This window comes from Ostrea edulis, chromosome 4, assembly GCF_947568905.1.
Source record: "Ostrea edulis chromosome 4, xbOstEdul1.1, whole genome shotgun sequence".
Taxonomy (NCBI): domain Eukaryota; kingdom Metazoa; phylum Mollusca; class Bivalvia; order Ostreida; family Ostreidae; genus Ostrea; species Ostrea edulis.
Genome location: NC_079167.1, coordinates 84,456,644 through 84,469,766, shown reverse-complemented (window position 1 = coordinate 84,469,766; position 13,123 = coordinate 84,456,644). Strand labels below are relative to the sequence as shown.

At 38.3% G+C, this 13,123-nt stretch overlaps 1 protein-coding gene and 1 long non-coding RNA gene across 12 annotated transcripts in view; one reads left to right on the top strand and one right to left on the bottom strand.

Moving 5' to 3' along the window:
- Window positions 1-13,123, top strand: part of LOC125672226 (tetraspanin-18-like) — a 32,315-nt gene that overhangs the window by 2,473 nt on the left and 16,719 nt on the right. For 4 of the 9 annotated variants that reach the window (XM_056164011.1, XM_048908392.2, XM_048908393.2 and 1 more), the window contains exon 2: window positions 996-1,157. In XM_056164011.1, the coding sequence (XP_056019986.1) occupies window positions 996-1,157 (162 nt within the window). Of the gene's footprint in view, window positions 1-468; window positions 502-600; window positions 710-995; window positions 1,158-7,838; window positions 7,981-12,248; window positions 12,391-13,123 lie in introns of those variants that run through there. The other 5 variants (XM_048908390.2, XM_048908391.2, XM_048908394.2 and 2 more) reach the window with 3 other exon arrangements.
- Window positions 1,290-13,123, bottom strand: part of LOC125672230 (uncharacterized) — a 52,460-nt gene continuing 40,626 nt past the window's right edge. For 2 of the 3 annotated variants that reach the window (XR_007368893.2, XR_008802713.1), the window contains one exon: window positions 11,736-11,875. This is a non-coding gene — a long non-coding RNA (uncharacterized LOC125672230). Of the gene's footprint in view, window positions 3,463-3,942; window positions 9,089-11,663; window positions 11,876-13,123 lie in introns of those variants that run through there. The other variant, XR_008802714.1, reaches the window with a different exon arrangement.

Genomic DNA, 13,123 nt, shown 5'->3' with positions numbered 1-13,123 from the left:
CCGGGTTCGAATCCCGGTCTGGTCCGTTACATTTTCTCCCTTCCTTGCAAATGTTTAAAAGATTCAAAAGCTTTATTGACGACTACCAAACATGAGGTGTACATCATAAATCAACATCATACACTAGTATATGTAACAGGATACATAATCTCAGATTAAACACGATTGTCCTGATTTCTCAATTCAGTGTTCCTCGGATTAAAACACTCATTCAAATACAGTCTGATTGCATTCAAATATGAACAAAAATGCTTTGTGAATGTATGATTTTCAGGATTCATGAGACTTTTTATGGACCTTTTATTCATAGTCGCAGTTGAACGAGAAAAAACCCCAACAAATCTATCATAAAATATACAAATAGGCCTAAGCCTAAAATTAGGAGAAAGTGTAAAAAATTTACATATTCCGTATACAAGATAACGTCATATCATTTGTTACGTCATTTCCTGTGTAGATTGTCTAGTTTAGCTATGATTTGCCAACAAGTGTAATGGATTTGTAAGTTTTGAAACACGTCGGTATTCATTTTGTGAAAAACCAAGATATTTTTTTAACTGGATAATTTTCTTTTGTGTTAATCGAATATAATTTCTGCAGTTCCACTCATGCTAAGCCGAGTTCCTCGTATGAGCACGTACAGCATCCTCCTTATTACCATGCGTATGACGATCAACCAGAAGAATTTACCAATGTAGTGCAGATGCAGGTTAGACGAGAACCCACTTGACTTTCCGATCGCGTGACGTCATATGTAAACGATGACACGAGTAGATTTGTGACATGTCGTGTATTTTTCACGTACATTAGCCGTTTAGATCTACTCAGTTTATGAATTCCCACAGTTTTCATACCGCAGGTGTGAACTTTCATCATTTGCTATTTACACACATCTCTTTCCCGGTGTGTTAATATCATATCCGCAGGGGACTACATATGACTGTCAAAGCGTTGGAGCTTCTCATCTGTAATGGCTAAGTGATTTTCTATTGCAGGTCAGTCGACTAGTCGATGCATTCAATACGGGGTCTCATGAAGCAATGGCGCTGACATCGCAGCCAGAGAGAGAGAAAAGTGACAAGAAAGACAAAAAGAAGCGAAAAAATAGCGACAAGAGATTGTCGGAAAAGCTGCTGCCTAACAATCACAGACACCAGGTACAGTGACTTTTGTGTGTCGTGTTTCAAATGTATCTAGGGCAAGTCATGTGTGAATATATTGATCAGTGATCTCAGTACGTCAGCTCAAGATGGCGACCACCAATGTCAAAGAAAAAACCCACCTAAACCTTTATTAGGTTTAAATCATCTTGCCAAATTTATTCATTTAACATGTTTAATGAGATACATTTGATGTGTTTAAAAGCGCATGATTTCAATATCCCGCAAGACATGTTCACAGTTGAATATCTCTACTGTTCGGTGGAGCAAAGTAAAAACCAGACTTGACATGTGAAAAACGGACTAAGATTCTCTCTGTTACCGCCATCGTCCACAGTTCTCAATTTTCTTCAGACTTATGATTGCTTAAGCAGTGGGTTCAGTGTCTTCATACCTTATAGACACTGAATTAGAAATAAAGTATTCTCTCTCTCTATATATATATCAGTAGGGTTTCACAGGTATCAGTAGTAGGGTTTCACAGGTATCATCAGTAGGGTTTCACAGATATCAGTAGTAGGGTTTCACAGATATCAGTAGGGGTTTACAGATATCAGTAGGGTTTCACAGATACCAGTAGGGTTTTACAGGTATCATCAGTAGGGTTTTACAGGTATCATCAGTAGGGTTTCATAGGTATCAACTGTAGGGTTTCACAGGTATCATCAGTAGGGTTTCACAGGTATCATCAGTAGGGTTTCACAGGTATCATCAGTAGGGTTTTACAGGTATCATCAGTAGGGTTTCATAGGTATCAACTGTAGGGTTTCACATGTATCAACTGTAGGGTTTCACAGGTATCATCAATAGGGTTTCACAGGTATCATCAGTAGGGTTTCACAGATATCAGTAGTAGGGTTTCACAGATATCATCAGTAGGGGTTTACAGATATCAGTAGGGTTTCACAGATACCAGTAGGGTTTTACAGGTATCATCAGTAGGGTTTTACAGGTATCATCAGTAGGGTTCCATAGGTATCAACTGTAGGGTTTCACAGGTATCATCAGTAGGGTTTCACAGATATCATCAGTAGGGTTTTACAGATATCAACAGTAAGGTTTCACAGATATTATCAGTAGAGTTTCACAGATATCAGTAGGGTTTCACAGATACCAGTAGGGTTTCACAGATATCATCAGTAGGGTTTCACAGATATCATCAATAGGGTTTCACAGATATCAGTAGGGGTTTACAGGTATCATCAGTAGGGTTTCACAGAAATAAGTAGGGTTTTACAGGTATCATCAGTAGGGTTTCACAGATATAATCAGTAGGGTTTCACAGATATCATCAGTAGGGTTTTACAGGTATCATCAGCAGGGTTTCACAGGTATCATCAGTATGGTTTCACATATATCAGTAGGGTTTCACAGATATTATCAGTAGGGGTTTACAGATATCAGCAGGGTTTCACAGGTATCATCAGTAGGGTTTCACAGATATTATCAGTAGGGTTTCACATATATCATCAGTAGGGTTTTACAGATATCAACAGTAAGGTTTCACAGATATTATCAGTAGAGTTTCACAGATATCAGTAGGGTTTCACAGATACAAGTAGGGTTTCACAGATATCATCAGTAGGGTTTCACAGATATCAGTAGGGTTTCACATATATCAGTAGGGTTTCGCAGATATCATCAATAGGGTTTCACAGATATTATCAGTAGAGTTTCACAGATACCAGTAGGGTTTCACATATATCAGTAGGGTTTCGCAGATATCATCAATAGGGTTTCACAGATATCAGTAGGGGTTTACAGGTATCATCAGTAGGGTTTCACAGAAATAAGTAGGGTTTTACAGGTATCATCAGTAGGGTTTCACAGGTATCATCAGCAGGGTTTCACAGGTATCATCAGTAGGGTTTCACAGACATTATCAGTAGGGTTTCACATATATCAGTAGGGTTTCGCAGATATCATCAATAGGGTTTCACAGAAATAAGTAGGGTTTTACAGGTATCATCAGTAGGATTTCACTAGTATCAATAGCAGGGTTTCACAGGTATCATTAGTAGGGTTTCACAGATATTATCAGTAGGGTTTCACATATATCAGTAGGGTTTTACAGGTATCATCAGTAGGGTTTTACAGGTATCATCAGTAGGGTTTCAGATATCATCAGTAGGGTTTTACAGATATAATCAGTAGGGTTTTACAGGTATCATCAGTAGGGTTTCACAGGTATCATCAATAGGGTCTCGCAGGTATCATTCAGGTTCCTGGCAGTGCTTCAGGTATTTAAATACTTGGGGGCCTAAGGGCATCAGTTGGGGTTTTTGACAGGACATCGTCAAATCTACAATGCAATAACATGTCTGACATACATGGAATTATTGTAAACATGTAAATGAATTTGTTACTCAACAACTTTTAAGTACCTATCTCTAAAATGAGATAATACTGTTCGTTATCTTCACCTTTTCACAACAAAATCTAGGCCAGGGCACTTCCCATCTTACCTCAACCCAGGCCTAGGCACTACAACCCGTGCCAAGGCACTCCATCTTACCACAGCCTGGACTTAGGCTCCCTTCGTACCAAATTCCCGGGCTTAGGCGCCTTTATCTTACTATAAGCTCGGCTACCCCCCCCCCCCCCCAACCTACCACAACATCTGCTTATGCATTCCATATCTTACTACAACCCGACCTAGACACCTTCTTTCCTCGTTTAGCAAATTTTAAGCATTCCCCGTCTTACTAAAACCTGGACTTGGTCCGGCATAGACACTCCCACCTTAAAAAAGACGCCACCTCTTTTACGTATTCACATTTACCAAGACCTTGGTTTAGCTATAGCCACTTTCCATTGTACCACAGTCCGGGTATCGACTCTCCCCATTTTATTACACTGTAAATAAAACCGAATTGTGAAAGATGAGTAATATTTAGAACTTGAAAATCTCTTGTCATGAGAAAACATAAAAGACCCTTTCAAGTCAGGACATCTACACCTTTTAAAAATAAAGGTGTGATATTACAATTCATTTCTTGATCAACAGATCTTTAAATGATATTATATGCACAGTGAACAGGTTTCTGTATTGGCTATTGTGAGCATAATTTGTACGCAGGACTTGAATGATTGACGAAGATTTAAAAGGGTTTAAATACAGGAAAAACGGATATTGGTGTTGAATATATTATTATATACGCGTTAAATGAATGGAAATGAACGGCGTATTGAAGAATAACAAGTGAATGAATAGGCTATATTTATAAGGTATTATTGATAACTTGTTAGCACGACACCAAACGGTGTAAATACAATTTCAAATTATCTAATTCAACGTCAATTCAATGAGGATTTTGTTTAATTTTAACAATGCAAGGAATGAAAAAAAAAAATCATTTGGACTCTGGTCTATTCTTAGTTTATTGTCATGGAGGCCTCTACACGGTTTGCATGAGTTCCGTACGTAATTTCCGGAGGCCATCAAATTGTTACTATAGTTTCGACCGTTAGATTGGATCTGTAAATAAATTTTTACTAAATGAAGTCCAGTGTCTGATTATTTTTCATTTCCTTCTGAGAATCGATAGGCCAGAAATATTGTTCCGATACCATCTTAATACGCCTTGGAAATCATCTGTAAAACAATGACAAGTTTATCAGATTTTCTTGCACAAGACCCGGATCACCAAAACACAGTTTTCAGTATTGATTCTCGCTGCCCAGCGCCTTATAACGCTAACCATAGGGTGTTTATTTACTCTCCGTGAAAGTCAATTAAATTTATTTTGAAACTATTGGATTACTTTATGGTCTACGAGAAATCGAGTTTTTAAAGGCCACTGGTCCCGATAAATCTGCTCCCGAGTTCCATGGTTTCTGCTGCTGAAGCCATTCCAGAGTCACTGGAGATTTGGCGGGAATCAAGCAGAAGACACTGCTCTCCATTGATATGGACGTCCAGGGGGCGTTACTGAGCGACCTTGCGGCCAACCTTAGAAACAGATACTCTCTTGGCTCATGGGTGAGTTTACTCTTCCGGTACTTACACGTATACTTGACGAAGGGAATTTCTCGTTTTTTGTCCTTACGACAGACGATCGTGTATTGGACTACACAATCAGTGTCGAATGCTCTTACTGGACGCGTGTAGGGATTTGAGATCACGGTGGCTTTTGTTGAATATTTCATTAGTGAATACTGAAGCGGATAATGATAACTATGAAGACCCTCAGTTTGGTCAATGCTTCTGAATCTGAAAAGTTTAGTTCGCCACGCTGTGATATCATCAAATTGATAGCATGGGATCGTGACGTCAGAATCTTTTGTCGCAAAAAAGAGAGAGCAAGAAATCTGGTGTTCACATCCTTCATTAGATAATTGGTAATCTCACTAATGGGTTACAACGTGTCGCTTTTAACCAGATGTCAAATCTGCATCAGCAGCCCAGTGTGGCAATGTCTAGTAGACTCCGAAGACCTCGTCAGTGGTCTGTTCAGAAATTGAGTGATGCATTTTAGTGCGACATTGATTTGTGAGGGATTTTCAATGTACTGACATCGCTATATCCTCAGCATTTCCTGTCTCCTAAAGGTTTTTTTTTTTGTCCTCGGGGGTCCACTTATATCCTGTATGAAGTAGATGGATGGCCCTTGCTAAAAGCAGTTGTTCCCCTGAATAGCTTTTCCTCAAATGTTTCATTTTTTGGGTGGAAAATAGATACTTCAACAAGTTATTCTGTTTCAGATATAAAATAAACTTGTTTTATCTGAATCTCTGGATAGGGATTGACTTTTAATGCACCATACAAATTACACTGCACCTAATCTGGGTACTTTTCAACGGGTGTTGCTAAAATGCGGAACGGAAAGGAACTAAAATGTAGCTAAAATAACGCCCAAAATCGGTCAAATATGCTTTATTTGGATTAAAATCCAAATAAGAATTTATTTACAAGCGGTAGTCTAGAACAATTTTATCTTCAAATCCTGCACCATAAATTGATTGCGCAAAGTTAAAATGTTTGTATAAAAGTTACAAGAATCTTGTGATTTCGGCACTGACAGGGGTGTAAGTGAGCAGAGCAGCGATACATATAGGTAGAAAATGGAATGATCTATATTAGTATTGATCTATATTATATGTATATATGTATGTGTGTAACTGTAGGTGGAGGGTTTTGTAAGTGTATGTGTAGAACATATTGATCTATAAAAAATCTTTTAATGGCAAAATTCAGCAAAACTCTTATTAACTACTTTCATGTCAACCTCATTACAATATTCTTAAATATTTAAAGAATCCTGTTTATCAACCATAACTTCGTACTTGACCTTTGTATTTGGGAGAGGGCCTACATAGGCTGTGCCTGTTGCCCGATCCTATTGAGTTTCTCAATAAAATATGTTTAAATTAAGTAGAGAATGGAAAGATTGATTGATTGTATATTGTTTAACGTCCTTCCCGAGAATCTTTCACTCACAGTCTGACACACAGGGTTTATATGCCCCCCCCCCCCTCCCAATTATTTGATCTTTTTAATGTTGTTTTTGGGGGTGGGGTGAGGGTATTGTTATTCATTGGTTGGGCTCATAAGGTCGTTTATTAAGGTATTCAGTGTGTAACGAAAGTCTTGTATGATTTAAATAAAGTTAAATATGTAAAATAAAAGAAGAATGACATCAATTTGTGTTTGATTTTTTGTTTGATATGACATATTTAGCATGCTTACAATACAATAATGTCTAGGTTTTCCCAATTTGAAAATGTTGACATTTTTTCCCAATTCAAAAGCCACAGGACCCTTTTGAAAATGTTGAAAATCACTGGTGAAGGCTATGCGTCTCGACTTCTCTAAAAAGAATATGAAACAACATGCTGTCACAATCACCGGGGGAGGGAAGGGTGGATGACAAAGCCGGGAAGGGGGGATATCCACAGGCGCTTGCGTAACATTTTTCAAAATAAGTTATAATGACAAAAAAATGCATTAGTATGGGGTATATGAAACAGTTGATTCTGAGCATGTCTTCCCGTTCTTTCAATATTTCCGTTCCGTGTTTTAGCAACACCTCTTTTCGACTGGTAAAATAAGCATGCAATGCGCATTTCTCGTTTTCTTAAAATACAGAAACTGTAATATTGCTACAACGCGTGTTTTTTGTGGACTTTGGACGCCATGAAAAACATTTCAAGGTTTAATCTGAAAGGACTTGTTGATAGTTTATACTTTTTGACATTTCAGACATCGGGCAATGATAACGTATAATATATGTCCACAGAACATTTAAAATCGAGAAAAAAGGGGGCTCGGCCAAATCGGGTAATTTTCTTCGAAGATCATGCATTGTCGCAAGTACAATGTATCGATTTTGAAGACATTGCCAAGTTCATTAGCGAAGACAAATCTTTTACTCATTGTTTAGTAATTAGTTCACGATTGTTAACGTGCCGTAACAAAAGGAAATCACAAAGTATAGATATTGACGATTTGTCATAAATAGAAAGCATGTCTGAAAGACCTGCACAACGACCCCCGAGGGTTGATTACCGCAACATGAAACACTGCATTTTTGTTTCGCGTTCAGCTTACTTTTAAGTTTTAAATGACCCAGAACATGCAATCCAAGAAGCATGGCCACATGAACTTAGGCCGTTGACTTGTTGATACGGTCAGGTGTTGTAAAATTTAAATTATATACACACAGGGGGATTTGAATGGGACCACGTGACTTGTTTTACCTGAGATTGCCTAGCTTTTGGTTAAAGTGTAAACAAGAAGGATTATAAGGGACCTCGACATTATCTTGAATATTATTGTCCTGAAATGAAGAAGAGGGATATACACACCGCAGACACACTGGTGAGTTGCACTGAGCTACATGGGGGTCTAAATATTCTGAATTGGGGAGGTTTTTGAACCTTGGCGTACACCAGAAGGTCATCGTATGTCGCATTACGTACGTGTGTAAAACTCGATTCACGTTAATGAAATGCATGGGGTTACTGTACTTAATGACATAGGAGTACAACAAACTGTCGGGTCTGACAAAACTCGTATTTCTGTCAATGTCTTGTTTAAAATGTAACAAAAATGTACGTTATTGTACTTCCGGTGATCGTGTGTCGCACCATTGAGCCAGTTCTCTATAGGAAAAAAAAAAACTACGTCGATTTTTATCTCTTCATTGTTTTGGCTCTGAAGAATTCTATACGTGGTCTGCCCCGGGGGGTGTTATCTGGTGTCTGTGTAAACAACGGTGTGTAGATCTGTAGGGGGCCCGAGCTAGTCCACGAGGTTAACACCTGAATATTGGTAGTATCATACTATGCAATCTTTATCAACAAAACTGACCGCGTAGAACCATGACAACTACTAGGAAGTACGTGCAGAGTCGTCAGCGATGATAAAATGCAAGTAGCCGACGAAAATGTACGCGATTAAGTAATGGTTCATGCACATTACAGTTGACATTGCTAGAGATAAAAGCCGGACAAGGTTCTCTCTTTATAACTTGTCAATAAACGTCAGCTGTATATCACTTACACGGTAAAAACGAACGTGTGTGTTAGCAGGATACACAGGTCCACGAGAGAGAGAGAGAGAGAGAGAGAGAGAGAGAGAAACCAAGTGCGACTTGAACGTACGATCTACAGTTAGCCATCACAACACTGTGGTCCACTAAACTTTAACTAAAGACATGGATATTCTTTATAATCCTTACAGTGGGTGTAGAGGGGGTACGTGGCTTGGAACCTCTCCATTTCAGTTGTACATTATGAACATTAACGGTTTATTTTGGCGTTTTTAATCTCCACACCCTCTTTTTTCGGCGGAGGGTGAAAACTTGGGCCGCACCCCATGGAAGTTTTTGGGATCCGCCCCTGCAGTGATAATGTCTTCATCGTCGCATTTGATAAAATTCCACCAAAGTTCAAGGAGATATCGTTCCTTGCTTCAGCTTGTCTGTCTGTTTTAAATAGAAATATTTACCAATCAATCGTGATTCTACTGGGAGTATAACATAAATATAATACGCATGATTTGTTTGACATACATGAGGACAAAATGAAAGACGGCGACACGTACAAGGTGAAGTGCCACAAATTTTGACTCATGTATATAGCGTTCAGGGTCCGTATTAAACAGTGAGGGTTAAGGGGGACAAATTGTAAATTTCAGGACTCCAGCACCCCTGGGGTTTTAGGGGTGGGGCCGAAATTGACCGAATTTTCAAAAATCTTCTTCTCAAGAACCACGCACATGTAAGAAAACCTAATGCATAGTGATGTAGAGCAGGAAGGCCTCTACCAAAATTTCATGATCCCCGGGGTGGGGGTTCTGACCCCAGGGCGGGGCCAAACTTGTTATATAGTGTTTATGTGTAAAACACTTAAATTACATCTTCTTTAATGCTATTGATACTAAATTGAAAGTAAATAGATATTTAGAAAGAACAGATAGTCCTTTACCAAAATTGTAAATTTGATTATTCTAGGGGTAGGGGTTTTGGTATCGGGGTGGGGCCAAACTGGTCAGTTATTAAGTGTGTGAACCATAGACATTTTTAACTTCTTCTTGATAACTATCATTCCAATTCTTTTCAAATTTGGTATGAAACATATGTGGAACAAGGGGAACATAAATTGTAAATTTCAGGATTCCTGCACCCCTGGGGCCTTAGGGGCAGGACAAAAACTGCACAATAATGACAATTTTTCAAAAATCTTCTAAAGAACCACACACATAAATTTCATCTTCTTTAATACTATTGATACTAAATTGAAAGTAAATAGATATTTAGAAAGAACAGATAGTCCTTTATCAAAATTGAAATTTGATTATTCCAGGGGTAGGGGTTTTGGTATCGGGGTGGGGCCAAAATGGTCAGTTATTAAATGTGTGAACAATAGACATTTTTAACTTCTTGATAACTATCATTCCAATTTTTTTCAAATTTGGTATGAAACACATTTGGAACAAACGGAACATAAATTGTAAATTTCAGGATTCCTACACCCCTGGGGCCGGGGCAAAAACTGCCCAAAAATGACAATTTTTCAAAAGTCTTCTTCTCAAGAACAACACACATGTAAGAAAAACTAAATGCATAGTAAATGTAGAGCAGGAAAGCCTCTGCCAAAATTGTAAATTTCATGATCCCCGGGGTAGGGGTTCTGACCCCAGGACGGGGCCAAACTTGTTATATAGTGTTTATGTGTAAAACACTTGAATAACATCTTTAGTGCTATTGATACTAAATTGAAACTAAATGGATAGAGGAGGTAGTCTTTCACCAAAATTGTAAATTTGATTTTCCCCAGAGTAAGGGTTTTGACCCTAGGATGGGGCCAAACTTAGTATATGGTATTTATGTGTAAGTTTGCTGATACTATATAAAATCTAAATGCATACATGTACTTAGGAATAGCAGAAAAAAATGTACAAAAACTGGTGAATTTCACAACCCAGTGTTATGACTTTAGGATGAGTCCAAATTAGTCATATGTTTTGATGTTTTAATGTTAATACACCTATTGTTTAAAGCCTTTCATCAGTGTGTGCACTTTTGAGGGCAGTGAAGTTTTAAGAACACACCTTGTTTTATATTGTTGCTGAACATTAGAATTTAGCTTAGATATTCAGAACAGGAAATTTTTTCTAGATTTCATAGCCCATGGAAGTAGTGATACTTTTTCACTAGTATTCAGGTGACGATAAGGCCTGTGGGCCTCTTATTTTAGTTATATTCGGACGACCCGCGACTTTCTTATTCCGGGTACTTCGCAAAGGAACATGTATGAAAGATACAAAACGTTTTAGCAACAAGAAAACCCATACAAACTATTTCACAAATTCTTTTTTCTTTTTCTGCTATCTTCTGTCAAATGAAAGTCATTCCAGTGGAACAATTTGTCCAACAATTATCTAAATGTCCTGATTGCGTGTATATAACCGACTAGATGTAGTAAATTGCTTTTAATGTTACTAATTTTAGAACAGTTCCCCATCTACCCGTCGAGTCAGGCGAAGTTTAAGAAGCTGTACAGCGTAGAATGTTAACTGGATATCCACAACTTTCACAAACTAAATTAATTTGTCAATGTATATATACTTTTTATTTTTTAATACATCAGTTCCACGCTCTATACTATATCCTAACCGATTTTTAACATGGATAATATAAACGGTATTTTTCGAATTTATTACATGTATTATTTTTTTTTAAATTACATTGTTTTGGCATAAGCAGGATTTACGAAGTTATTAAATGTAGATCACGTGGCTGACAGCGAGTGAGTAGATTTAGGGACAGTGTCTGAACCGGAGGTTTGGGTTGGCCACATCAATGGTGTGGATCCAAGGTCCACATGTACTGTTAAAAGATATTAAATCTGTCTCTGGTCATAAGGTGCTGCCTTCTGTTACCGTAACATAATGTGCTTCAAGATGTTTTTATCGTAGCATTAAAAAAGCAACGGCTCTCCTGTTGCATTACCTAACTGTGTGTATAGTGTGGAGTGTTTATTATGACCGCTGCCCACCTGCATTAATGGATGACCACCTGTTTGCATGTCCATCATTTCTGACATCCGTCAAAACATCCCTAGATCCACCCTCTCCATCAGTAGGAACGCAAACATTCCTAGTGAAACATCCTCCATATTGGACTGTATACAAGCTGTGTCGTATTATCCTCAAACAAAACAAACCACTGCATTCATCGTGATATTTGGACAAGACCCCGAGCAGCCATCTAAAGAAGATATCTAGTGAGCGTTACAGAGGTCTTGCATGAAAATCTACCGTTTTCTGTGTGTTAAGATAGGGCTTTGGCTAATCGTTTCCAATTTGTTGTTAAATATAATCTGGAGTATATTATTAGTATCATCAATATTTGTCCCCTGGGAACCTAGTTTCTTTATGATCTAATTGTGGATGAAAAAGGTTAAATTCAGTCTGATTAAGTTTCCATAACACTGTGTTTGGCGTGAAATCGAATCGATATTGAAGACGGTATTGGGTTAGTGAGAAGGCTGTTCAATTAAGGACGATTTACACTGCCAGTCTCCAGTGGTGCTGGAGTTGGCGTTGGATTCGGCAGGTGAAGTCCCGCGTGCGCGGACTGGAATCAATGTACCAGCAGACGACCAGAGGTAGTCATAGACAGACGACCGAACTACAAGCATGGAATATAACATGGAGTACGGCACCGGAAACAAACGGAATACGGTACTGTACGGATTTGAGAAACCAGTCCCCGAGAGTACGGCAAGTACCTTGATGTCATATTTTAATAGTGGTTAGAAATCTGTCAGCCATACTATACTACAAACGACAAAGCATCGATTTTCCGTTTAACTGTTTTGCAAGCCATGTTAAAACATTAGATTATTGACGTATGAAAAGCCTGATCAATACGGTGAAAATACTGGCGTGTTTTATTCTAACGATAACTTAATATCCATTTAATAAAGCACTTCCTTGCTTCGATCGAAGCCTAAATTTCTCTTAATTTACTTGGTATTTTGAAGTTTGAACACGCGGGATTGTTATTTCCTGACGTAAAAGGCTTTGTAATTTTCCGCTGTATTTGACAGGATTACAGCTGTTTTATAAATTTTATTTAAATTGAAATGTCATTACTTAAGGTACAGAATTCCAGTGGGGTTACGTAATGATAGATACACCACTGCACGCGCATTGTCAATTAGCCATAGATAATGGGATGCCTATTTCTCTTACTGCGTAATTCGCATAACAACAGCATGTGGTTGGACGTGATTGTACTCGACAGCACACTGCCTGCTCGCCAGTTACGGGTGATTCTCTGTTTCATATTATCAGCACCCTTGGAGTCTGGAAGAAATTGTTCAGTAAATGAATTGTTTGTAACGCGCGGTAAATATCGCGTTGTGGTGTTGCCGTGGAAGCAAGCGGGTCGAGCACTCTCCAAAGATGAAAAATAAAAAGACATTAGAGAAAGGTAATCACTGCTGATTAC